This window comes from Theropithecus gelada, chromosome 12 (assembly GCF_003255815.1).
Source record: "Theropithecus gelada isolate Dixy chromosome 12, Tgel_1.0, whole genome shotgun sequence".
Classification (NCBI taxonomy): domain Eukaryota; kingdom Metazoa; phylum Chordata; class Mammalia; order Primates; family Cercopithecidae; genus Theropithecus; species Theropithecus gelada.
The window spans coordinates 88,413,035-88,439,330 of NC_037680.1; the positions used below are offsets into that span (position 1 = coordinate 88,413,035).

Sequence of the window (26,296 nt, forward strand, 5' to 3'; positions counted from 1 at the left end):
GAGATCCCGCCACTGCACTCCAGCCTGGGTAACAGAGCGAGATTCCTTCTCAAAAAAAAAAAAAAAAAAAAAAAGAAAAAGAAAAAAGAAAAAGAAAAAAAGAATGAGATTGGTCTCTATGTACTGAAATGAAAGGATTTTAAAAATATAATGTGCAGTGAAACAAAAGTAAGTGATAGAAGAATTAGAAGAATAGATATGGCATACCCATTTTTGTAAAACACACAAAACAAAATCCCACAATTTTTATGTGCTTATGTGTATATGTAAATATAAGTACACACATATATACCAAATATTACCATAAAGTAATCACTTTATAAAAAAATGTAGGTTGAGGGGAGCATATTTACTGATGGGAAGGCATTATTACTTTTAGCTTTATGAACTGAATATCACATGAATTAAAACAAAAACCTATACTAAAATAACCTGTGCATTTGGCAGAGCAAGTTCATTATCCCAGTGTTACAAATGAAGAAGTTAACATTTAAAAACTAGCTTATCCCAGGTCAAATGATAAGTTATTATCAAAGTGGAGTTTAAAATTAGTTTTCTGACTCTTATATGTCTTCATTTATATGTTTTCATTAAGTTAAGAGTCACAAATAGTAGGTGTCTAAATGTAAAAATCAAAAGGACTAAAAGGGGAGAGGAAGATAGTTTCAGAAACTGTTTTAAATGCAACACCAAACAGCTAAAGTGATCAAACACGTGTCTATATTACGTCTCTGAAAAACAGCTTGGCTGAGGCTATTTTAACTAACATGACTATGAGTGATGATAATGAAAACTAAGATATTACTCAAATACTCTTTAAATCTCAGACCCAGAGAGGGCCAACACTGAAGTCTATACCTCAGAAAAAGAGACTTTTAGAGGAAACCACTTAAAAGAGTTACACCACAAGCATGTTTTGAGTATATACAGAAGGATATGTTTAGTTTTTCTCCTCGTAGAACACATTTGGGATTATCTTCTTAAAAAAGACAATCAGGGCTGGGCACGGTGGCTCAGGCCTGTAATCCCAGCACTTTGGGAGACCGAGGCGTGTGGATCACGAGGTCAGGAGTTTGAGACCATCCTGGCTAACACGGTGAAACCCCATCTCTACTAAAAATACAAAAAATTAGCCGGGCATGGTGGCGGGTGCCTGTAGTCCCAGCCACTCAGGAGGCTGAGGCAGGAGAACGACGTGAACCCTGGGGGCAGAGCTTGCAGTGAGCCGAGGTCACACCACTGCACTCCAGCCTGGGTGACAGAGTGAGACTCCATCTCAGAAAAAAAAAAAAAAAAAAGACAATCAGGCCAAGCAGAGTGGCTCACGTCTGTAATTCCAGCACTTTGGGAGGCTGAGGCAGGAGGATCTCTTGAGCTCAGGCATTCGAGACTAGCCTAGCTAACATAATGAGACCTTGTCCCTACCAAAAAGAAAAAAGAAAAACAAAATAGCCAGGCATTGTGGTGTGCATCTGTAGTCCTAGCTGCTTAGGGGGCTGAGGCAGGAGGATCACTTGAGCCCAGGAGTTCAAGGCTACAGTGAGCTATGATTGTGCTTCTGTGCTCTAGCCTGGGCAACACAGCGAGACTCTGTCTCAAAAAAAGAAAAAAAAAAAAAGATACATCCTCCTACGAGTCAAATAATGCACTTTTGTAGCGTTTTTCAAACTTTTATTAAAACATAAATCACGATTTACATACAAATAACATTGTATTATGGCTTAGTACACACATACTTGATGAAATGTTTTGAGGAATAATATTGAGTCTAATTAATGCAAGAGCATTTTGATACTGCCTTTTCTATTTGATTCTAATCTGGTCAATTTCATTCCAATCTATCCTATTTCAATAAAAATGTATTGTTGGGCAGGATGCACTGAAGTGATTTTATAATCTACTACCAAGTTGCAACCAGCAATCTGAAAGCACTGCCTTATTGCATGAACAAAGGTCAAATTAAGAAATCAGAGAAACCAATCTCTGTGCTTTTCTTATACATGTGCAGCAAATTAGCCTTCTAATGAATTCAGGAATTTAGAGTCACTGGTGATAAAATTTCTTTTTTCTGTAGTTTTAGGATCCCAGAGGATATGGAAAATCACTGCACAATACAGCCTGTCATAATGCCTTGTCTTCAGAATTGTGCCGTTGAGACTGACCATTCTCAGAGGTTTGTGCTTTTTATTCCCACCATCATTACTGGAAATTTGGGATCGTTCAGTCTGAATTTCTCCTACATGGCAGTATATTAAAATGTGGGCCAATGCAAAACAACTTTTTAGATCCTCTGCAAGCAATACATTTATAGAAAATAATATAATCTATAGACATTAAAGCTTTTATGCATGATTAATATATTGATAAAAATTATAATCCCTCTGATCGGGACAAAAGTTCAGAAATCCTCAAAATTTACCAAAAAAAAGTCATGTCACAATAAAGAGGGTATTACTTATTATATTTGTTGTTACTTCCTTTCTTAAAATTCTGAAATTACATATGCAGTATCTATTTTCAGAGAAATATAATTAACTACAAATATGTAGAATTAAAGACAATTTATTTGTTCTCTTACAACAGCAATAACAACCAATGTCAACTTTTGAGTCTCTATGAATGCTTGACATCCCTATTATGGTTCCACACTAGTGTGAGAGTTAAGAAAACACAAAACACACAATCAAAAGTAACTCAAAATAACGCAGATCTTTATAATTTTCAAATCCAAGAAGGGGACACAATCTCCCTTCCTGACTCCAAAAAATTATTCCATCAGTCTACATTTCTCTACATGCAGAAATCTCTTATTCTCCTCCTTCAGAACTTTCTCTCACCCCACTTCCTCTTGTCTCTCCTACCTTGTTTCCAGTGTATATACTGAAATGATTCATGAGGTTGAAATGAAATAATTCATGTGAAGCTGTTAGTATAAAACTGGCACAATGGATAACTACAGGAAGTTCTCTGGAGATGACTTTACATAATTTTTGACTTTACATAATAGCTAATTTTGACTTTACATAATAGCTGTGCTAGATTAGACACATTGCTTAACCTCTCTGTGCTTTAGTTCTTCATCTATAAAATAAAAATAACAAATGTACTTACCTCATGAAGCTGTTACAAAGATTTTATATATTACGGGAAATTATTAATTTGGAATAGTGCCTAATACACAGTGAACATTATATAAATATTGGCTCTTGGTGTTAATTAATCGATGAATGGTAGTTATTATCTCACTTTATAGCTTGCTATTTTTAACTAAATATTATATCATTAATTGTCTTTTGTAGAAGCATAAATATGCTTCTGCTGTATTATTTTTCAAAGCTCTATATTATACTATTGTATGAATATACCCTAACTGAATCCTCTTTCTAAGCTATTTGCTCTGTTTGTATTTTTTACTATTATAAATCCTGCTGTAATATACACTATTTAACATTTGTTTTGTACATATAATAATCTGAGTGTTAAAATAATACATTTCATGGTTCAAGAAAACGCATATTTTAAATCCTTTGACACAAATGACCAATTAGTCTACATGGTGATTTTTACCTCTTTATAATCCACCAAGAATAACTGATACTGTTCCAAGTTCCATACTTTCATTCTTACTAGGAGTTATCTGAATATGTTTTTAATTTATAAAATTGTATGTCATTGATTATAAGTAATGTCAAGCATTTTTTGCAGATTTCTTGTGTAAATGTTCCATTCTTTTTAATTAAAATTATTTTAAAAATACAGACTAAACTATAATGCAGTTAAAATAATATTTTTCCTTTTTTTTTCTTTTTTTTGACAGAGTCTCGCTCTGTTGCCCAGGCTGGAGCGAAGTGGCATGATCTCGGCTCACTGCAACCTCCCCGTCCCAGGTTCAAGGGATTCTCCTGCCTCAGGCTCCTGAGTAGCTGGGATTACAGGCGCCCACCACCACGGCCAGCTAATTTTTTATACTTTTAGTACAGATGGGGTTTTACCATGTTGGCCACGCTGATCTTGAACTCCTGAACTCAGGTGATCCACCTGCCTCGGCCTCCGAGAGTGCTGTGATTACAGGCATGAGCCACTGTGCCCAGCATCCCCCCCTTTTTTTTTTTTTTTGAGATGGAGTTTCCTCTGTCGCCCAGGCTGGAGTGCAGTGATGTGATCTTGGCTCACTGCAACCTCTGCTTCCTGGGTTCAAGCGATTCTCATGCCTCAGTCTCCCGAGTAGCTGGGATTACAGGTGCCACCACCATGCCTGGCAATTTTTTGCATTTTTAGTAGAGATGGGGTTTCACCATGTTGGCCAGGCTGGTCTCGAACTCCTGACCTCAAGTGATCTGCCTGCCTCAGCCTCCTAAAGTGCTGGGTTTACAGGCATGAGCCATCGTGACTGGCCAGAAAATAATCTTTTTGTTACATTTTATTTTGTATTTATTATGTCATATTTAAAAAGAGAGTCATCATCCTGTAATTTTTACCTCTATTTTTTTCCTAGTACTTCCAGTTATATCACGTGTTTTTAAATTTTTAATCTATAATTCATCAATCTGTATAGGTCTATCTACTTATAGACTATCTATATAGTCTATCTTATGCTCTTTAAACTTTTAATGTATAACCCATCTTATGTCTTTTGTTTTATTGTAGGGTTCCTAACATTACCTGATTCCATAAGTGAACCATTTATTCATACTCTCTTTGTTAAATAATCTATGCTTTTGTCATTTTTTTAAAATTTCACCTTTGTAAAAACTAAATTACTATAGACACTTGCCTCCAAATGTCTAACTTTGTTAGATTGCATTTAAGCAATACCATTCTGAACCAGTTATATACTGTTTTAATAATTATTACTTTTTAACATTTTAACACTTGATAGGGAAAATCATTCCACAGGGTTATTCTTTTCAAACATCTGGCCATTTATTTATTTATTTATTTAGAGACAGAGTCTTGCTCTGTTGCCAGTCTGGAGTGCAGTGGTACAATCTCAGCTCACCGCAATCCCCGCCTCCCCGGTTCAACCTATTCTCCTGCCTCAGCCTCCCAAGTAGCTGGGACTACAGGTGCATGCCACCATGCCCAGCTAATTTTTACATTTTTGGTAGAGATGGGGTTTCACCATTTTGACCTGGATGGTCTCAATCTCTTGACCTCATGATCTGCCCGCCTCAGCCTCCCAAAGTGTTGGGATTACAGACTTGAGCCACCGCGCCCGGCCTCATCTGGCTATTTTTATTAAATATATTTTTAAGAGATTCTTTAGAAAAAAAGCATTGATAATTGAATAAGATAGTTAAAAATATAGATTAATTTTAGAAGAACTGACATTTGCAAAGCATGGGCATTTCTATCTTAGAATGCAGTAGTTCTCTATTCATTTAATTTTGTGGTTACATCTTGGTGAAATATTGTAGCTTGGTTTTTCTTTTAAATTATCAGCAACTAGTTGTTAACATCAGAATCTGTCTTTTTTTTCTGTTCCCTCATTCTATTTTCTAGTCAATGAAATTACATACATCTTAAATACATATAACATACTTATTAAAGAGGAAAATAATCACCCTGTGTGACAGTTACTCAAGAAATACTGAAATCGGAACAAAACTTGTAGGTATTCCTGTGGTCATAATGCTCTATCAGCTCCATTATAACACAATTCATGGGCAAAAAGATTTTAGATAGACCAAAAATAACTGTCTTCAGTGAGACAGTAATATGTACAAATTATTTTTAAAAAATATTTTTGTATGTTTTTATAACTCATCATAAATTAATAGAGTGCATATTTCTTTGGAAAGTGCCCATAGTAATGGAGAGATGCAGCCATGATAATATTATAAATTGTTGAGTAATATATAAAATTTATATTGGCTTCAGAAATGGAATATTGACATGTCTGATATTTAGTGAATTCACATTTATTCTAATATAATGGGCAAAAATGTGACTTGGTACAAGAGAAGTTGACCTGTATCCAGTTGCCCCTTCTTATCCTCTTTCATCCCTATACTGTTTACTTATTTATTTAACCAAATTGATTAATTTGAAAAATAATATAACACATTTCAGATAATCTTAAGGCAGAACTTTAAAGAGAATATCTTTCTTCATGCTTGCTAAATTCTCAAACCATGAGAGTCGTATGGAAGTGCTTGCTTTTCCTAGAATAATATCTCTCACTTCTTTCCATTTCTGTAGCCAAAATAGTATGGCTGTCCTATTCATCAGAAGCATGTCACATGTAGGTAATTTTGAAATTTTCTCTTTGATAGTCAAATATAGTTACTCTAATGACAGTCAGCTCTTTTGCTGTGAAGACACAAATAATTCAGAATAAGTTGTCATCACTACCAAAATAACAAAATTATTTTACTGGTAGAACTTTCAGATATATCTAACTGTTCTTCTCAATGTTCTATTAATAATCCTTTAAATGTGGAGTATTCACCTTCTGATCTCTCTGCTTAGAATAGCTATCTGCACAACACCCCACGGTTTACATTCTCCCAATCTATCTATATCTGTATCTATATAATCTATAACTATATATGTAGTAATACACACATATACACTAGATGATTGATAGATAGATAGATAGATAGATAGATAGATAGATAGATAGATAGATAGATATAAGATAAGGGAACTTGTTGAAACTGAGGTTCTTAAATAGAGTTAGGTAGGACCAAATCTCTAGTTACCTAATGTCCCAGTTTAATATTGTTTTTGATCATTTCCAACATTCCTCACCTTTGTCTTATATCTAACCCACAGTATGCCCACAGAACAGGAACAATTTTATATATACCTTTATACCCCTGAAGCTCTTGGCTTGGCATTATCTCCTGAATCCCATTAAACCATAATATACAGAGTATTTTAAATATATACATTTCCTGTAGTTAAAATGAAACAACTTGTTCTTTTAAATATTTGAGAAAAGTCATTACATTACAACAAATATTATCAACTTATGTCAAAATTAAGAGCACATCAGGGAAGATTTTTCTCATTTTCTACCAGTAAATTATTGGGGCACTTTTTGAAATGTTCAATGTAATCAAGTAATTAGCTCATTGTAATGTTTACTTTAATTTCGCAATATCTCCAGAAACTATAAGTCCAAAAAAGGAAAAGTGGGAATAACTGAATTCAATAAGAAGGCTTATGGATGTGCAAAGTTATTAGTAAAATACAAGGGTTTTAATTAAAGATGTTGGCGTTTACAAAGACTCGCTGTTATCCTGATTGATGGTGCCTGCTGGCTCAGCTCTTTCCCTGTTTCCCATTAGCTCCCACTTGCTTTTCTCTGCTCTAATTGGATATTTACCACATCGGCACCTTCTTTTTAAACAACAATTGTTCCACAAAGAATGTAAATACAATTACACTTTAGACAAATTATATGTGTATGCATGTGTGTGAGTATAATTAGTTAATTATCTTCATAATTTGTCATTTTGGTTTCACAATCTACAGGAAATTCTTGAAAATTTCATGGAGAAAGATACAATTTAATTTTCAACTGCAACGTTTCCGGCTGAAATTTTGAGGAACAAAAATATATAATCATTTTGTTAGATTTTATTCTATTTCAAAGGAGTTCCAGGTACACTTTGGAATACATAAAAGGAGACGTATATATTTCTAACATTTTTCTTAAGAATAAATAAAATGCATAAGCCACGCTAAGGTTTTGGTTTATTTTTCACCTTTACTATTAAACTGAAACTTTTAACATATTGCAAATGTTAAAACCAATTTCCTTCATGCCCAAGCATAATAAATTACTGAGGAAAATGCTAAATAAGTTCTAAATTTTCCTAGCATATTCTATAATGTCTGTATGGAAATAATAAATAACATAAAATGTTGTCTGGAACAAAGTTTTCTTTTGCCAGTATAGTACTACCCATATTAACAATTATCTACAACAACCACAAAATACAGTGCTTATCTTTATTTTACTATTATTCTATTTTTGATTTAAAAAAAGATTTTGAGATAAGCTGGCAGGTTCTATTACTTGTGACAGTCTAGAAAGACTGTCATAAGTAAGTAAGAAGTAAGAGGTAAATCCCATCAAAAGGACTTTTCTTTTCGCTAAAGTAATGCATTAGTCAGTTAAATGACATTTAAATGGAGAGAAGTATGTCTGTTCACTCCAGTGGTTAAAGTATGTATTTCTTCATTAATTTTGTGGCATTTCAACTTCTACAATAAATAATGTTTTTAATCTATTGTCAAACTCATATTTTTCAATCAGCTTATCAGCAAGAAACGCCACTTATAAAGCAACTTAGAAAACTAAAGGGTATATTGAGTGGTTATAATTATGACTACTTTAATGCAAAATGTATGCAAGGGTCAGGAAAATCAAACTGTAATATTTGGATATATGCCTTTTTCCCCCTCCTTATTCAAAATGCAGTGACTGAGATAACATCAGGCCTAGCAGGACAAAAAGAATGTGTAAAATGAAATGACCACCCTTTCTGATAATGGGAGACTGGAGAGAGCTGGCCTGATATTGTGCTTAAAGATAAAAAAGGACATGTAGTATCTACTTTAAATGAGATAAGTGTGCTTCATATATCTTGCAGGGACAGAGATAACTTTGTTTCTTTAATCATTATTATTTATTTCTTAAACCTTAATCTCTCTCATACCTAAAACCTATAGAGCTCAGACCTTATAACTCAGTTCTTATGAATAGAGAGAGTTGTCATTCTTACCCGTAAGCCTGCTAAATAATACTTCTATAAGCTTCAGACTTCACATGGCAGATAAGTTTGTCTCCCCTGACATGACTACATTAATCCACTGAATCAATTTACTTAAGCTGTGCTATGGAGCAATGCAGCCACCATTTAACTGAGCTTAAAAGTACTTTCAAGTTTGAGTCACTGCTCCACATGTAATGTAGCTCTCAGTGTCCCATCATAAGTTCTCTTTCGACCCTTTGCAACACTGTGAGAAATATTCTTGTTAGGTTTATAAGGTCATGATGCTCTAACATCCAGAAGGATTTAAGAATAATAAATTCATGATGTTTCAGAAAATCAGACTCATAAGTAACACAGGAAGAGGGGAACACTTGGTTAGATTTTACAAGCACTATCTACTTACATTAATATTTACAAAATTCTTTAAGTTGAATGAGTTTTTTTTTAAAGAATTTATCTAGAAAAATATTTCATATGTTACAAAAACATTTTTTAAAAAACATACTAGTTTCACAGTTTAGTCTGAACATAATTAAATGCTATGGAGGAACAACGACACAATTAAATTATCTAACATGCAATCAAGCTAACTGTGGCACACAAACAAGTACACAAAATAACTTGCAAAATGTTACTAAATTTTACTAAAAATGTACTAAATTTTACTAAAAATGTAAAACATTTTACTGAAATTTCTGTCTGGTAGGTTTGCATAGTGAACTGTTGTTCATAGTAAGTTGACGGTTTGTTCACATTCTTTTCCTATTTAGCTAAATCTATTAAAAACAAAAACAAAAACCTTTTCTTCATTTCTTCTGTTTAAAACCTCTGGCCTCCCACAGACCTTCCCTGAAGCTCACTGTTGTTGTGACCGGTTTCTTTGTTTCTCTGTATCTCTATTCAGAGATGTTTTTCAATCTGATCACCACTCTTTGCTTCATTTCACCCTAACAAGTCATTCATTTTCATGAACTTGTTCTCCCAGAGCCTGGGCCATTTGTCTTTAGCGTGGCTTCTCACCATTTAGTGACAAAGAGGATAACTCCCAGCACATTTGCTAGGAGACACCTGTGGGAAGATGTCAGCACTGATAAGGTGTAGTCAGTGAAATATATGCTTCACTTCAGTTGCCTTAGCTGAGGTGTGGGACTTTTTAATACTTTTTTCTCTTTTCCCCAATGTATGGAAAGTCTCAGAGAATAATTATCCATAAAAAATAAGGAAATATTTGGTAAATCATGAAGTTGAATACTTCCAGAGAAGTCTTCACTAAAGTAAATTTACTGTAGTCATAGGGAAATAGGTCACTTGTAAATAACATATGAGTATGTCTTTCAGACTCTAAAATGTACTTTTATATAGTCAATCTAGAAAAGCAGAATATTGTCAAAAACTTACATAGCATGTTTTATGATTTTTTAAAAGTTAAGTCAGGGTCAGATACAAGTGTATCTTTAGTGGACCTAAGAGTAAATAATACGTTTTAATTAACAGAAGAGTCACTGGAAATCTACAGAAGCCAAAAATAATTGACTTTTAAAAAATGAATCATGTGTGTTACAACTGTATGGGGTCTCTGGAGGTCTCGTATTGTTATGGAATCTCCCGTGAGATCTAATTCTCAAAAAATACAACCTAAATTCTAAAATTCTGATCTTACAACAAGTATATTTTTGAGTAGTTCCAAAATACTTTTTGCCTCAGGATGCTGGGCTCTTTAAATATGGATAAGAAATTTCACTTTCAAGTAGCTCAGACTAAGAGAGAGAGAGAGAGGAGGGCAGGAATGAATGTCAAGGGCAGGCAGCCTCCAACCCCGCTCCAGGGCTTTTGCTCTTCCATGTCCCAGCCACCAGGTGTCAGTAGACTTCACAAGGTGGAACTGGCCTACAGGAGTTTGTCTTCCATATTCATTCATTCAGATTTAAATTGGAATAAGTTTTCTAACACTACCCTTTCTAGTTTATTATAATATCGGCTATTATTGATTGGGTTTTGGATACACTAATAATTATTTAAGCGCTTCAACTGCATTGTTGTATTGAACTTCATTGTGCCCCCCACCTTCCACTTCCCGAAAAAGAAAAGAAAAGAAAACAAACAAACAAACAAAAAACCCTCAGGTAAGTATAATTATCTCTATTTTATAGATGTGGTAATGATATTTTGAAAGATGAAGTCATTTTCCCATGATAGAAAGTGGAAACAACTGGGATTTGTATCTTTTGGCTAATTTCAAATCCAGCTTCCTAGACTACCAAACTGTGCTACAAAATATTGTATCCAGGAAACAGTTGTCTTTAGACTAAGAACACTTAGGTTAAAATTCCAGGTATTAGCTGTGTAAATTTAACCCTTTAATCATTTCCTCTGCTTATATTTACTCAACTGTAAAATGGGGTTAATGTAACTGCCCTCTTTAACTCACAGGAATATTGTGAAAATGTATTTTTAAAACGAAAATATTTAATAAAGTTCTATGTTAACTTTTATACTATTCTAAAATTTGGCTGGTGTGGTGCTCACACCTGTAATCCCAGCACTTTGGAAGGCCAAGGAGAGAGGATTGCTTGAAGCCAGGAGTTTGAGACCAGTCTGGGCAACAAAGAGACAGCCCTGTCATTACTTTAAAAAAAAAAAAAAAAAAAAAAAAAAAGCTGAGTGCAGTGGCACGTGCCTGTAGTCCCAGCAACTCAGGATGCTAAGGCGAGGGTTGCTTGAGCCTAGGAATTTGAGGGTGAGGGTGCAGTCTACAGTCAGCTACGATTGTGCCACTGCACTCCAGCCTGGGCAACAGAGTGAAACACTGTCTCAAAAACAAAATAATATAAAATAAAATAAAATTTGTACTGGTTTATCAGGTCCATGTATTTGTTGAGTTTAAATTTGGTAGGCTTTGTAGGGTAAGCACAGTGGCTGTTAAGCCAATTTTAGATTATAGTAAGGATAGCTTCTATGCTGAAAAATTAGCTGAATTAAGTAATTTCACGTCTGATGATTTGATACATGAATTATAACTTGATGATTTTCTTAGTCAGGACTTCCTCCCACCTGCATTTGTCAGCAAGTGGTAAAACTCCATTCAGGCTGGGCGCAGTGGCTCACACCTATAATCCCAGCACTTTGGGAGGCCGAGGCTGACGGATCATCTGAAGTCAGGAGTTCAAGACCAGCCTGGCCAGCATGGCGAAACCCCATCTCTACTAAAAGTACGAAAAATTAGCCAGGCTTGGTAGCACATGCCTGTAATCCCAGCTACATGTGAGGCTAAGGCAGGAGAATTGCTTGGACCCAGGAGGCAGAGGTTGCATTGAGCCAAGATTGTACCACTGCCCTCTAGCCTCTGCGACAGAGCGAGACTCTGTCTCAAAAAAAAGAAAAGAAAAGAAAAAAAAAAAACCCTCCATTCAAATATACTAGAAGAACATCATGTTTCTTATGGAACCTAAGTACAGAAGTGTAGCTGGACCTCATGAAACCCAGAGAACTAGGAGGTAAACATTGTCAAAAATTGTTATTCTTCCTTTCCTCAACTCTCTGTATGACTGCTTTATTCTTTAGTGTCTTTGGGGACTGGTTCTTTCTGCTTTTCATTAACATACATAGTCCAAAAATGGAAATCTCAATTAGCTTTAATATCTGTTCAAGTTCATGTTTCTAAGGTAATGTAACCAGCACTTCTAGATCCCAAATCTAAATTCTCTGGAGAGAGAACTTGATTGGCCCAGCCTAGTCAATTTCCACCCATATTACAAGATTTCTCAACCCTCAGTACTATTAACATTTTGTATTTGTACTGACTAATGCTTTGTTTGCGTAGGGGTAGGAGAGGCTTTCCCGTGCATTATAGGGTATTTGGCATCATATCTGGTCTCTACTTTACCAGTGCCAGAAGATGATCCCTCCCACCCCTCCTCCATGATGTGACAACCCAAATTACCAAAAGTCCCCTGTGGGGCAAAATCACTTCTGATTGATAAACACTGACCTATGAAGTAAAGGGTAAAGTATCCCATAAAACAAACATGCCTTCTTGTGCTGACGATCTAGAAGGGGTTGTTTTTTGGAGAAGGCCAAGTGTCTGCTTGGCAAGTATCCTGAAAGTGGTCTATTACAAAAATAAGAGATGTTGGTGGAAATTATAACTTTTGTAAAATTTAGCCAACATAAGCAGATCTACTAAAATACATTAAAAGGTTCAGAATTTTAAGCACTGTATAAATTGAAAGAAAATTTCAATCAAAGTTAGGGAAAACTCATAGATGTTGTTTCCGCATTCTACCCTAATACAGTGATTTTCACATTTTTTACTCATATATCTCACTCTGAGAACAAGTATTCACCATCTATGTATATATAATATATAATATGTATACACAGAGTCTTTCTTGGTATCTACAGAAAATTGGTTCCAGGACCCCCATAAATACCAAATTCCATAGATGTTCTCTTTCCTTATATGAAATGGCATATAGTATTTGAGTATAAACTACACACATCATCCTGTATACTTTAAATCATCTCTATATTACTTATAATGCATAATGCAATGTAAATGCTATGTAAATAGATGTTATAATGTATTTTTTCTTTGTATTATTTTTAATTGTTTCTTATTTTAATTTTTTTTTTCAAATATTTTTGATCTACAGTTGGGTGAATTTGCCATCTGGAAGCCAGTGATATGGAGAAATGACTATAAAATCTGTACATATAATCAATGCTACTGCATTTTGTAATCTGTAAAAATACACATAAAATAAGACACAGATGAAATTAATAATTAAATTCTTATTTTCATTTTAATAGTATTAATTTTAATTAATAGTATTATTGAATATACTGTGTGAGACTTCTGATGTAGAAAAGATGGCAGAGACCTTTTTCTTCCTACCTGTTAAATTCAACTCTAAACCCTGAAAGTAATGCAAGAGACAACCAAAGGTGAAATCTGAAAGGTGGTGGGAGGAAGTAATTTTGCTTTGGGATCTAGCACTGGAGGAATAACACAACATCAGGGTGTCTTAAGTCCCCCTACTCAACAGAAGAGGGATCCATCCCAGCGTTTCCCAAATCTAAGCTCCTTCATCCCTCAGATCTATGGTGAGTCCCTCAACAGTACTAGCGGAGCCCCATGGGCCTGAGACTCCCCTCCTCTACCAGGAGGGTGTGGCCTGGCCCACCAGAGTGGCTCAGCCACAAGGAGGAACTTTTGCAGAAGCCTCTTTGACCCCTCTGTAAAATAAATCAGTGAATACATAAAATAAGTAGGTGAGTGAGTAAAAACTCACTTTTAATTTTGATACCTCGGAAGTTTTTTTCTGTCATGAAATGACCAGTGGATATCTAGCACTTTCACAGTCTCTTTGGTTGTCGCTTCATCACAAAGTGTTGCAGATTTTTCCTTATTTTAGAGAACCTGACTTCCTGTAAATGGCCACATGTGTGTCAGACCAGCGCTGGGATGCAATTTAGCCTCGACTTCTTTGCTATTAAAAGAATACCTCCAAATGTTGTGAATGAATTTCACACAATAATCTCACCTCATTTAAAAGCCTGTTTAAAATTCTTGTCAATACATTCCTGCCATAAAACACTGTTTCTATTAAACTAGTTAATTTAAATCTACATTGACTATTTTGCATCTAACCCTTTGACAAAGATCCAAAAATTCCCTAATGAACTACTTTGTCCAAAGAATAGGGATGGAAATAGGCATTTATGGACGTTTCTCTCGGTAGAGCTAATTGTTCTAACCTCAATAGAAAACAAGATCTCCATTTTGCTGTTCTCTACCAATTTCCAAATCCACATGTCTATGACCCTACAAATTCACCTCTAGAAATTAATACTACAAATAATTCATACATACGCATGGGTTGAATAAATCAAGTTGTAGTACAACATGCAAAACATGCTAATATTTGAATGAAAAATGGGGTGAGTGCTTATATACCTACTTCCTTGGGTATACATAAACTATTTTTGGAAAAATGCACCAAACTGGCCAATAATATTTGTTGCCTATGGATAGCTGAGGGAAAAAGGTGGGACCCACATGGGAAGATACTATTTTACCTTATAATCTTATCTATTTCATGAATTTTGGATATGAGAATGTCCATGAATTAAAATTAATAAATTTAAGAAATCATTTATCATTGAAAATATCTCTCCTGTATTTTTATTCTTTGGTGGTTCACAATAAAATAATTATTTTTGTATTTCTTTATTAAAAGAGAATCTAGCAAATAGAACTAGAAAAATGTGAACTGAGACAAATTAGAAATCTGTAAAATTTCATCAAAGCGTGTAATATTTGTATGTTTGAATCTTTAATAATATTTTCTGTGTCATCTACGCTAATAAAGAAATATATGTCAACTTGTTACTATACTTTTTTTCCATATCATATTTCAGTCATTTTTATTGCAGCAGGAAGAATGAGTGTTTACTACTTGTATAGGACATTTTATTTTTCATTTTTAAAGAAATCATTTATTCTTAAGATTCATGAAAGTTCAGTGCTGGTTTGAGTACTAAACAACATTAAGAATGCTGAAAAAAATCTAGCTATTTGTCTTTATATTTAGTATGTTTTGTTACTATATATCTTAGCAATGATGATAGCTTCATATTTTCTTTAGCTAATGACTAATCCAAGAAACAATATAAACTAAGGGCAATAGTCATTGTCAACAATAGTGACTATTTCCATAATTCATAAAGTTTGTATCCCTCTGCCTGGAACACTGCCTGGAAAAATACAGTGGGTACATAGTAGTACCCTTTCTTTTTTTCTTTCCTCTCCTTTGTAATGAATGAATAGTGAAATAGTTAGTGAAAGGACTGAGAGACCCAGTTAACCTGAAATTTTGTACACAATGGATTTCCCACTTCTAGTGATGTAAAAACTATTTTGTACACATCAGATTTCCCACTTTTAGTGATGTAAAAACTCTAAAGTTATAGCTACTATCACCACAGCTGTGCTGTTGAGATCATTAACCTAGAAACCAAGAAGAAACCTAAGAATCAAGTATATATTAATTTTCATTTGAAAGCAATCAAAATTGGGTAGTTTTCTTGGCCCAAAGCAAATCAACCACAAGGAGGCAATAGTTCATTTCATGTTTTAGATGACCAGAGGCATGAAATGTACCAATCATAAAAATTCCTTGGCCACATCAAACCTGTGTGCTCTCACTGATGAATACTTACAAGTCTGGCAATGATTTTCCGTGGGTCCCCAGCAACGGCCAGTACAGGACTTATGGCAACGTCCACCTGCAGAACAGGAAAAGGGAAAAAGCACATGCACGTTATAATCTTTCACTCCTCGACTAGGAGTAACTCCTCAAAGGAAATACTCCTGCTCCTTTACGAGGATTTTTATGTCATACTAGAGCTGAAACATAGCCCATAAAATGCCCACTTAAGTAGGAAAACTTGAATGTCAAATATATGTGAGACTAAAGTACAACCTTCTGGTATTCAAATCCTCTTATCATTTTATAGGAAAATAAAATAAATGAATTTGTGAATTTTCTCAGAAAATCAAAAGCAAATAATTATATTTAATAAGTTTCACTTTCACTATTGAGCATTATTATTCTATTGATCTAATCTACTTGATATAATTTCCAGAGATCACATCTTACTGAGAGCAGCATATATTAAAAAGTAAAGCAATAAAAATAAGTTGAAATCTGTGAGAACAAGAATATATTTTTACAAACACATGAAAAATCATCAGAATAAATGGCAAAATCCTGCATTTAAGCTATTTTTGAAAGCTTAATTTCAATTATTTTTATGCTTCTAAAATGTTTATTAACATTATTATTTGCATTTTCAAATATAAGCCTTAATCTTCTATAGTGGCATCTTCTTCTACCATAGGTATTTGCCTCAACAAACATAGCTGTCCCAAAGAGAAATTCCCATCGGGACTCAAAATAAAGAATATTAGCTGGAAGAAGTCATGTAAAAACGACTTCCTTTGAATCTTATTTTTGAATTTCATAGGTTCACTCTAAATTTCTGTGGGCACATGACACATTTTTGGAATAAAATATAGATGTTAAAAAGCTATTAAAGCTTAAAACTTTTCCATATACAGAAATGTTTTATATGACATTTCCTTAAATGCTTCTTATTAAACATTGACAATTTTCTAATAATAATTGTTAATAGGATTCTCCCATTTAAAGTGTTTAACAAAGTTAACTATATCATAAATATCATCAAATAACATCTGATCAGATGCTCCCATCTTTCCTTGATCCAAGTTTTTAATTCCTCAACCAGAAAGTTCTTACAACCTGGAGTGTTTTCCCGCCTCCAATGAAATTGCCTAAGTGAGCCTGTTCTGTTAAATGAGTACATGGTTAAGATAAATTCAACAGACACTTTCTCTGGCTGAATCTCAGACCATTCAGATGGTCTACCTTTGAGAAAGTAAACTGTACTATTTCCAAGTTAATACAATACTTAGGTTCTATTCCAGTCATCTTCTTAAAAGTACAGGGATCTTTGCTACAACAGAGTTTATTTAAAGCAATTCTATTTGTGAAGTATTGCTGCTGACATCACCAGTATATAATATCCTGTCACTCTGCCATCTGTTTATTTAGAGCCAAACACATTATAACAACATAATGCAAGCTCATTGTAGCTGACAGGAAAAGGACTCCATCTGGCCTGAACAATATAACTTTAATCAGTGATAATGATAATTATTATTAAAAACTTACAGGAGTTCTTTTGTACAAAGTTAATAAATCTAAATTGATTTATACTAGCGGAAATTAGAAAGGACTGTGAGACAAAATAGGAGGCAGTGAAAACTTTTTGGAGTACAAACTTTTTTATGAGAAAGTAGCTAATGTTAATGTGATTCCTTAGATTTGGTATAATCCTCTAAATTGATCCATTAAGTGATCTGTTAATTGAAGGTAGTTGAAGCATAAGATAGTCTACCATTTAATCTGCGATTTATTTAATCATGTTTGGGGCTCATAAAATATTTGGCCTTATTCTTTGTGGCCAGAATACTACCTAACTGGAAAAAAAAAGAAAGAAAAGAAAAGATAAAAGCAAATAGAAGAGAAGAAAAGAAAAAGAAAGGAGGACGGAAGGAAGGAACCAGGAAAGGAAGGAGTTAAGTAACACAATTCGTATTAGACATTTTAATATTCTCAGTGTTTTTCTCCTACTCGATTAATTTTTTAACTACTTATTCATGAAATTCCAATTTGCCACCCAGACATCTGATCCCAGATTCAATATAAAAAGGCATGTTGCTAGAAATACTGTTGATGGTTCTTGATAAGGTATCAGGGCAAGGCCCATCTATTTGAAAATGTGATGTAGTACCCACACACACAAAAAAACAAGTTGAAATAATTTAACCTTGACTGTCTACTTGATATTATGAGATTTTTTTGGTAGTTTCCATTTCCACTTGACCTACACATTTCAGAATTCTATCATGACAAACACACTAGAGGATCTAGAATTGATTGTACTCCCATAAATGGCTGTTCAGAAAGGACTACCTTTATTTTACTTTCTCTCTAGAGCCTTGCCACTTTTGGAATCTGTTCTAGTACTCAGTTCAACTTTAGCTTTACTCTTCAAAATAGTGCAAGACATGGCACTTTTGTTATCACTGGATGTCGCCAATTAACAATTAAGTAAATGCTACAATATCTGACCAAAATATCTGATTAGAGATATTTATGAATCAATGTACTTACTACATTTTTATGTCTGTAACCTTAGTTTGATTCTTGCAGTTAATTGGGAAGTATAGAAGGAGTTCCCACAGTAATTAACTGCCTAGCACAGAAAAAAAACAACAAAATTTCCCATAAGTGTTCCCTCCTATGTCCTTCCAACCATGTATCCCTGATTATCTCATAAGCACCTTCTTCATTTTGTGTATTAGGCATGATGTTAAGCAATGGACATAAAACATTAAACTGAAACAGGTAAGTTTATCACCCTCTTAGAGTTTAGAATTAATTCAGGAAAAGAGTTTTGACTACTCTGTAGCTAATGTTCACCCTCTATCAGTTTAAGGGAAAAAGCCAATAAATCTAAATTTTTAACAGCCCACTAGCCCAGGAAAGAAGACTTGGATGAAAGCAGGTGGAGCTAGATCATTCCCAGTCTAATTCCCAGCTACACTGGAAGTCAGCTACATTCCTTAAACAATGACTCGTCAATGTGACATCTAAAAGGAGCTCACCCTAGACCATATCAGTAAAGAGTGTAAGTATAGGCTTCAATATGTCCCTCGTTTGTCTGAAAAAACAAAACAAAACAAAACAAAAAACAAATATTTTAATGATAGCCTACTAGCTTACTGGGATTTTCTTCCTGCCCTCTGTTCTCAGGCACGCACTAACCTCAAAAGTCCTGATTTCATGTGAAAAAGAGGTCTTATATGTTTGTCATATTTAGTGTGAATTAGTTTTATAAACTACTTCTCCCCAGAGTGTGTTTTGTAAATGAGGGCCACAAAGAGAGGAATTAGTCAGATGCCAGAATATGCAAATGAGAGCAGTGTTTGGGGTTTTGCCAGTGCTGTCCCAAACAAATCTTCCCACTTCCATGTCTCAACCTGGTAGATGATTCTTTTCATTGATTATTGCAAGAATTTTTTTTTTTTTTTTTTTTTTTTTTTTGAGATGGAGTCTCGCTCTGTTGCACAGACTGGAGTGAAGTGGCGCAATCTCAGCTCATTGCAACCTCTGCCTCCCGGGTTCAAGCAATTCTCTGCCTCAGCCTCCCGAGTAGCTGGGATTACAGGTGCCTGTCACACGCCCAGCTAATTTTTGTATTTTTGGGAGACGGGGTTTCACCACCTTGGCCAGGTTGGTCTTGAACTTCTGACCTCGCGATCCACCCATCTAGGCCTCCCAAAGTGTTGGGATTGCAGGCATGAGCCATTGTGCCTGACCTTTTTTTTGAGACCGAGTTTCACTCTTGTTGCCCAGGCTGGAGTGCAATGGCACAGTTTCGGCTCACTGCAACCTCCACTTCCCAGGTTCAAGTGATTCTCCTACCTTAGCTGCCCAAGTAGCTGGGATTATAGGAATGCACCACCACACTGGGCTAATTTTTGTGTTTTTTAGTAGAGACGGGGTTACCCTGTTGGCCAGGCTGGTCTCAAACTCCTGACCTCAGGTGATCTGCCCGCCTCAGCCTCCCAAAATGCTCGGATTACAGGCGTAAGCCACCGTGACTGGCCTGCAATAATTCTTCTAAAGCTATGTGAGAAAACAGTCCACTTTTTTACTAAAAATGAAAAATGTGACATTTCCATATAGCTCAGTCATAGGAGAATTAATCAAATTAGTATGTCCGGTTATTCTGACTCAAAGAGATGAAATAAGAAACAAACCAATATTTTAAACAACCATTTCAATTACTTTAGTAATTTTTTAAAATAACTTAAAATAAGTGCTAGGCGTAGTGCAGTAGCACATGTCTGTAATTCCAGCACTTTGGGAGGCCGAGGTGGGCTGATCGCTTGAGCCCAGGAGTTTCAGACCAGCTTGGGCAACACGGCAAAACCCCGCCTCTACAAAAAATGCAAAAATCAGTCGGTCTTGTTGGTGCATGCCTGTCTTCTCAGCTACTCTGGAGGCTGGGGTGGGAGGAGCACTGGAACCTGGGAGGCGGGGGTTGCAGTGAGCTGTGATTGCTCCACTGCACTCCAGCCTGGGCGACAGATCAGACTCTGTCTCAAAAAATAAAATAAAATAAATGAATAAATAAAATAAAAATAAGTTCTGGTTATTCCCCATCACCATTATTTTAATTCACAGGCAATCTCTCTGCTTTGACAATGCATTATTCATCATGGAAGCTGGCAAATGTGACTAAGTTAATCTTTTATGTTTGTCCCGCAGATGTTACTAAAAATGTAGCCTTTGCATTCCTTTTTAGGAACTAGAGTCCATGAACCGCATTTATATTTTTAAGAGTCACAAATTCATCTAGAAGTTGTGCTTGTTTGTGTGACCACCTGAATGTGGGATTCAGTGCCTACCTCTGTAATGCTTTCTGCAAGTAATAGGCCAGGACAGTTGAAGAGTTACAAAATATGAAGTCATTGGCAACCATAAAAGATCCTATCCTCAAACTGCCTCTAGCTAAAGGCAATGCAGTTATATCCCTGGATTTTTCTTTTACTCCTTTTAAAAACTGGCAGGTTTGACCTCTTAAAACTACTTTTACTAGAGAAAGAAGTGAGAGCATAATACCTTTTTTATGACCATATAATTCAAAATAGGAAAGTAGAACATTTATTGAAAGTCTACGCTAACCTAGTCCCTATTCTTGGTGTGTGTGTGGGTTCAGGGAGGGCTGATAAAAAGACAAATGTCACTATCCTGCCCTCAAGGAGGTTTTGGGATCCAGGAAATAGGCAGAGGAATAGGCAAGTAACTATTATGACCATAATATTTCCTAAAATATAGGTATGTATAAAGTGGAGAGAAAGGATTGCAGAAGGCTCTGCAGTTTAATTTTGCTTGAACAATCTAGTTTGTCCAGCGGTGAAGGAGAGGGAAGGAGAATTTCTGGCTGAACTACTAGCCTAAGCAGTAACAGAGAGGCATGGATGAGCACAACTCTTTGAAGCCATAATGAGTAGTTTAGGGTTTTTTGAGCATAGTTTGCATGAGTAATAGCAGCTGGAGTGTGAGCTTACAACGTATCACGAAAGCCTTCTAAAACAGTTTGGAGTTTACTCTGTGTGTGTATTATGGAGTTTATATGGGTATTATGGAGGTGGTCAAGGTCTTTGAGCATTAAAACGACATAGTTTGACTTGTGGGTAGAAAATGGTTTTGAGTCATGGTTCCCAAAATTTAGTGTTGACACTTGAGTAGCTTGTGCAAGATGCTGATTTTATAGTCTGGATGAGGTACAGGAATCCCTATATTTAAAAAGCACTTCCAGGGATTCTGAGGCTGATGGTTGCGAAATGACAAAAGTATAGATGAGATAATGGTTTGGCATATAATTCCAAACTCTATTAGTATCATACACATATTTTGAGACAATGCTTTAAGTGTTAGAGCTGATCAGATGCTTGGTAACCAAACTTTCAGACAAGCAGTGTAAAACTCTAGCAGTCTCTCATGTCCTAGTGTTTACTCTTTGATTTGTGGACACATTTCCATCAAATTGCATCTTTCTCCAGCAGCACTAAAAAATATGTAGCTTTGTTTTCCACATTTAACTTACTGTAAACCACCCATATAGTAGTAAAATCTCAATATGATTTGAGCAAATGACACAGTAGTAGGAATTAATGGCATTACCATGATGTGGAATTACTCTCCTTTATCAGATGCGAATACTTCCGCTCGTTCTTATCTGACGGTTCTCACTGTCATCTGTTTATTCGTATCCACACTTTTGTTACGTGAATTGACTTTGCTTTTTATTCCAGTCACAATTGAATTTTCCTATCCTGCCTCTTAATTTGAAAGTTAAGTATAAAATGGAAACTTTAACTTTTACACATGTTGATACAAAAAGATAGGCAGGTATTCTTACTTGCTTAAAAATATGAAGTTAAAATGAAACAAAAAATATTTATGGTTGGGATTTTTCATCTTCATCAGGAGTTATGAGGTCAAAATATATTAAGCAATTACTGCACAGGAAAAACAAATAAGTAAGGTTAACCTTGCTAAACTTGATGTTTTTGTAAGCATCATCATGATATTCAGTCAAGCAATTTATAGTCAAAAGTTTTAGACCAGCATATATACTCATGTGATCAAGACTAATTTTAAACAGAAGTGTGAAGTACACAGAAGTGTCTGCAGTGCTTCCATCTACCCCTCCCTCAGGGGCTCAACTCCCTCCTGCTAACCTGCGACTTCTAGAGCACACAGAACCTCCTCCAGCATCTCCTCGGACAGGATTTCAGACAGATAGCTAACGGACAGGCCAGTTAATCTGGTGCACAAAATTGTGCAAAGGTTTGAAGATTCTAAATTTATTTTGCAAATTTGTATTTTTCCTGATGCCTTCTGGAAACATAGATCAATCAGGAGGGGGCATGACAGTGGCAGAAACCACAGCTACAAACAGAAGGCTGGGCAGGCTGGGGTGGGAAAACCTGTAAGAGGGCCATTTTTCAAAATCTCTTAACTCATAAATGGAAGCAACGAGCTACTCCATTTGCAGGCTGAGTATAGATCTGTTTTTACATATACATTTAAGTAGAATAGATAGGTCAACACAAATTTCACAGTTAAAACAAAAATTGATGATGATCCACTCAGATCTAAGATTGTCGATTATCACTTATACCTACAAGCTCATGTGATTGTAACAAGGACTAATAGTAAGAAATAACCTAATACATATTATGTCAAAAATGAAATAAACGTGAACATGCTAAATGCATTCTATTTCCCACTGAGTGGGAAGATCTGCTCAATGCTGTCTATGATATTACTGTTCTGTATATTCTATGCTCCTTCCAACCGCCTTCAGAATGCTTTAGGCTACAAAAACCAATGGAAGTGAACTTCAAAGAAAATAACATTAAAAGGTCTTAATGCTTTTTGGAAAAGTAGTATTACTAATAACATAAAGTGACTCAAAATAATAAAACATTAAATTTTTCCTAAAAAACTAAAAGCTTTTATATATGATACTGTCTAACATTTGTTCCAAACCAGGCACTTTTAAAGCATTAATTATCACTGTTTATAGCTGTTAGCACAAAGTAGAATATAGAAATTCCACCTACTGTGGAACAGAATTAGTTCCAATCAATGTCAAATGTATTTCTGAGCATATAATAAGGGGTCTGAACTAACTGGAAAACCTTACCTGAAAACATAAAGAATATACTGAGATGTGTCAGCTTTTTGCAACCAATAACAACAATAATAATGAGCACTTACTATGAGCTTGCCAGAGCCACCAAGGGCGTCCAGAAGCATCCTTCACAGTTACTCAATCTAGATGATAACCCGTTGGAGGTCTGCAGTGCAAAACCTGTTCAGTTATATGTAGTGGTGGGCCTTCCAAGGATGTTCTAAGCATTTTGCATATATTAACTCATTTAATCCTCATATAACCTGAATAGTCTGGTTAAAATTTCTATGTCCAGTCCAGACTCAGTGATATGTAAGCTTATTCTTCCAAGTGCTTACAAAACATCTCCACTTGTTCACTTAGCAGGCCCTTGAAAACACACATGTTCAAAACTGAATCCATAATCTTCCCACTCCACTCATAAAAATTATTCCTGTATAGTCTTCCCCATCTCAGTCAATAAGCAGCTCAATCCTTTCAGAAGCGTCTGCCAAAAACTTTGGAGTCATCCTCAGCTCTTTTTTCTTTCCTCTTACAGCCCAGATCCAAATTCATGAACATATCTGGTTGTCTCTAACTTCAAAATCTGTCTAGTATCCAATCATTTCTCACCACCTGCACCATTATCATTGCAATACAAACCACTATCATCTCTTGCTTGGATTAATGCAATAACCTCTTATCCAGTATCCTAGCTTCCACCCTGGCCCCTTGACAATCTCTTTCTCAATATATTAGCCAGAGTGATCTTTTTAGTCAGACCATGTCAAATCTCCTAAGTTGCCATATGCCTCATAGTAAATGCCAAAGTCCTTACCACAGTCTTGAAGGACCTACAACAAGTGGCCCTCTCCTCCATGCCTCAGTATTTTCCTCCAGGCTTACTCCTCTCACTCTCATCTCCTGCTGTTCCTAGGACATACAAGCTTCACTCCCACTTAGGGTTCTTCTATTTCCTCTTCCTCTCCTCCTCCAAGAGCCTATAAAGCGGGTTTACCCACCAACTTGCTCTTGTTAGATGCCACCTCTCCATGAATCCCCTGACCCATTACGTTTAAATAGTAAACATTCCAGATAGATTTACTAGATTTTATTTCTAATACATGTTCAAATTGGAAATGCTGTATAATGCATAAAAACATGAAAGAAGAAAAAAAATCCATAACCTTGAATTTTGGTGTTTTTCATTTTCTAAAGTGTGTGTGTGTGTGTAGCACTTTAACATGATGTAATACTTTATACAGTTCTGTCATCTGCTATTTTCATTTCACATTTTTATCCTAAACATTTTGGATGATATTAAATAAATATTATTTTATTTTATTATTGGTAGATTTACCTTCTGCCATACAGACATGCCAAAAGTCAATTAACTATTTTGCCTTATGAGATATTTTCACTGGTACATGTAAAAGATTAATACATAATTTGAATGAAAATACACATTAAGAAAATACCACTAGTTTCATGTCATATTTTTCAGCAGATTTGTAGCTCATGAAAAGATAACAATAGAAAGAACGTGACCATGTGTTTCATTGTGTCCTTGTGTAAAACACTGACGGGATGTGAAATAGTTGTGTGGATTTGTAGATGACTGGCACATGTATCAGAACATTTGATAAAAGTATTGATGTGCTAGTTGGCCTGGACTGACATCCTGGCTCTAGGAGTGTGCCGAAAGCTTCTGTACACATCTATCATATTTGACCTTTTAATAACTGAGTTGCATAAAATGTTTGAAATACACTTATCATATTTGCAAATGACACAGATCTGGAAGGGGTAGTGAATACTCTTATGGAGAATAATCATTCAGATTTAGGAAGAACTTGGTGGAAGAAATAATGAGCTGAAATTAAAGCTATGATATTTAATAGGATCAATGTAAATTCCTGCATTTGTGGTTCTAAATCAACATTTCATGTAAGTATCAACAGATACGTACTCTTACATAAAGTCTCTCTGGCATGAGACGCATTAGAATTTCAAATCCCACTCTGTTACTGGTTGTGTCATTCCTTAGAAAGGTTAGTTAACTTTTTTCACTTTGTTTTCATACTTTGGACTTAAATGTTTGTCCTAAAAATGGAGGTGTACACTATACTGTATACTCCAATCTATACAGTATGATTGACATCATCAGCCTCACCACATCATGTAATGCTTATTGAGCACTCTTTGCTCTCTGCACAGTGCACTAGGTATTTTATATACACTGTCTCATATAATTTTCATAACAATATGATAGCATAAGTACTACCATTTGTTTTATTCTACAGGTAAGAAAAGGGGCTGGGCGCGGTGTCTCACGCCTGTAATCCCAGCACTTTGGGAGGCCGAGGCAGGTGGATTACGAGGTCAAGAGATCGAGACCATACTGGCCAACATGGTGAAACCCCATCTCTACTAAAAATACATAAATTAGCTGGGCATGGTGGTGCATGCCTGTAATCCCAGCTACTGAGGAGGCTGAGGCAGGAGAATCACTTGAACCAGAGAGTCAGAGGCTGCAATGAGCGGAGATCGCGCCATTGCATTCCAGCCTGGTGACGGAGTGAGACTTCTTCTAAAAAAAAAAAAAAGGAAAGAAAAAATAAAATAAAAAGCATCCTTGTTTTAATTTTTTTAAAGGTAGAAATGTTCATTTAGTTAATCTTCACACTTCCTAACATACTATGACTGAGCACTCTAGAAGTGTTTTT

At 35.4% G+C, this 26,296-nt stretch overlaps 1 protein-coding gene across 4 annotated transcripts in view; it reads right to left on the minus strand.

Moving 5' to 3' along the window:
* ERBB4 (erb-b2 receptor tyrosine kinase 4) overlaps window positions 1–26,296 on the minus strand; it is a 1,181,951-nt gene that overhangs the window by 362,922 nt on the left and 792,733 nt on the right. For all 4 annotated transcript variants that reach the window (XM_025405288.1, XM_025405286.1, XM_025405289.1 and 1 more), the window contains exon 5: window positions 15,951–16,016. In XM_025405288.1, coding sequence (XP_025261073.1) covers window positions 15,951–16,016 — 66 coding nt within the window. The remainder of the gene's footprint in view (window positions 1–15,950; window positions 16,017–26,296) is intronic.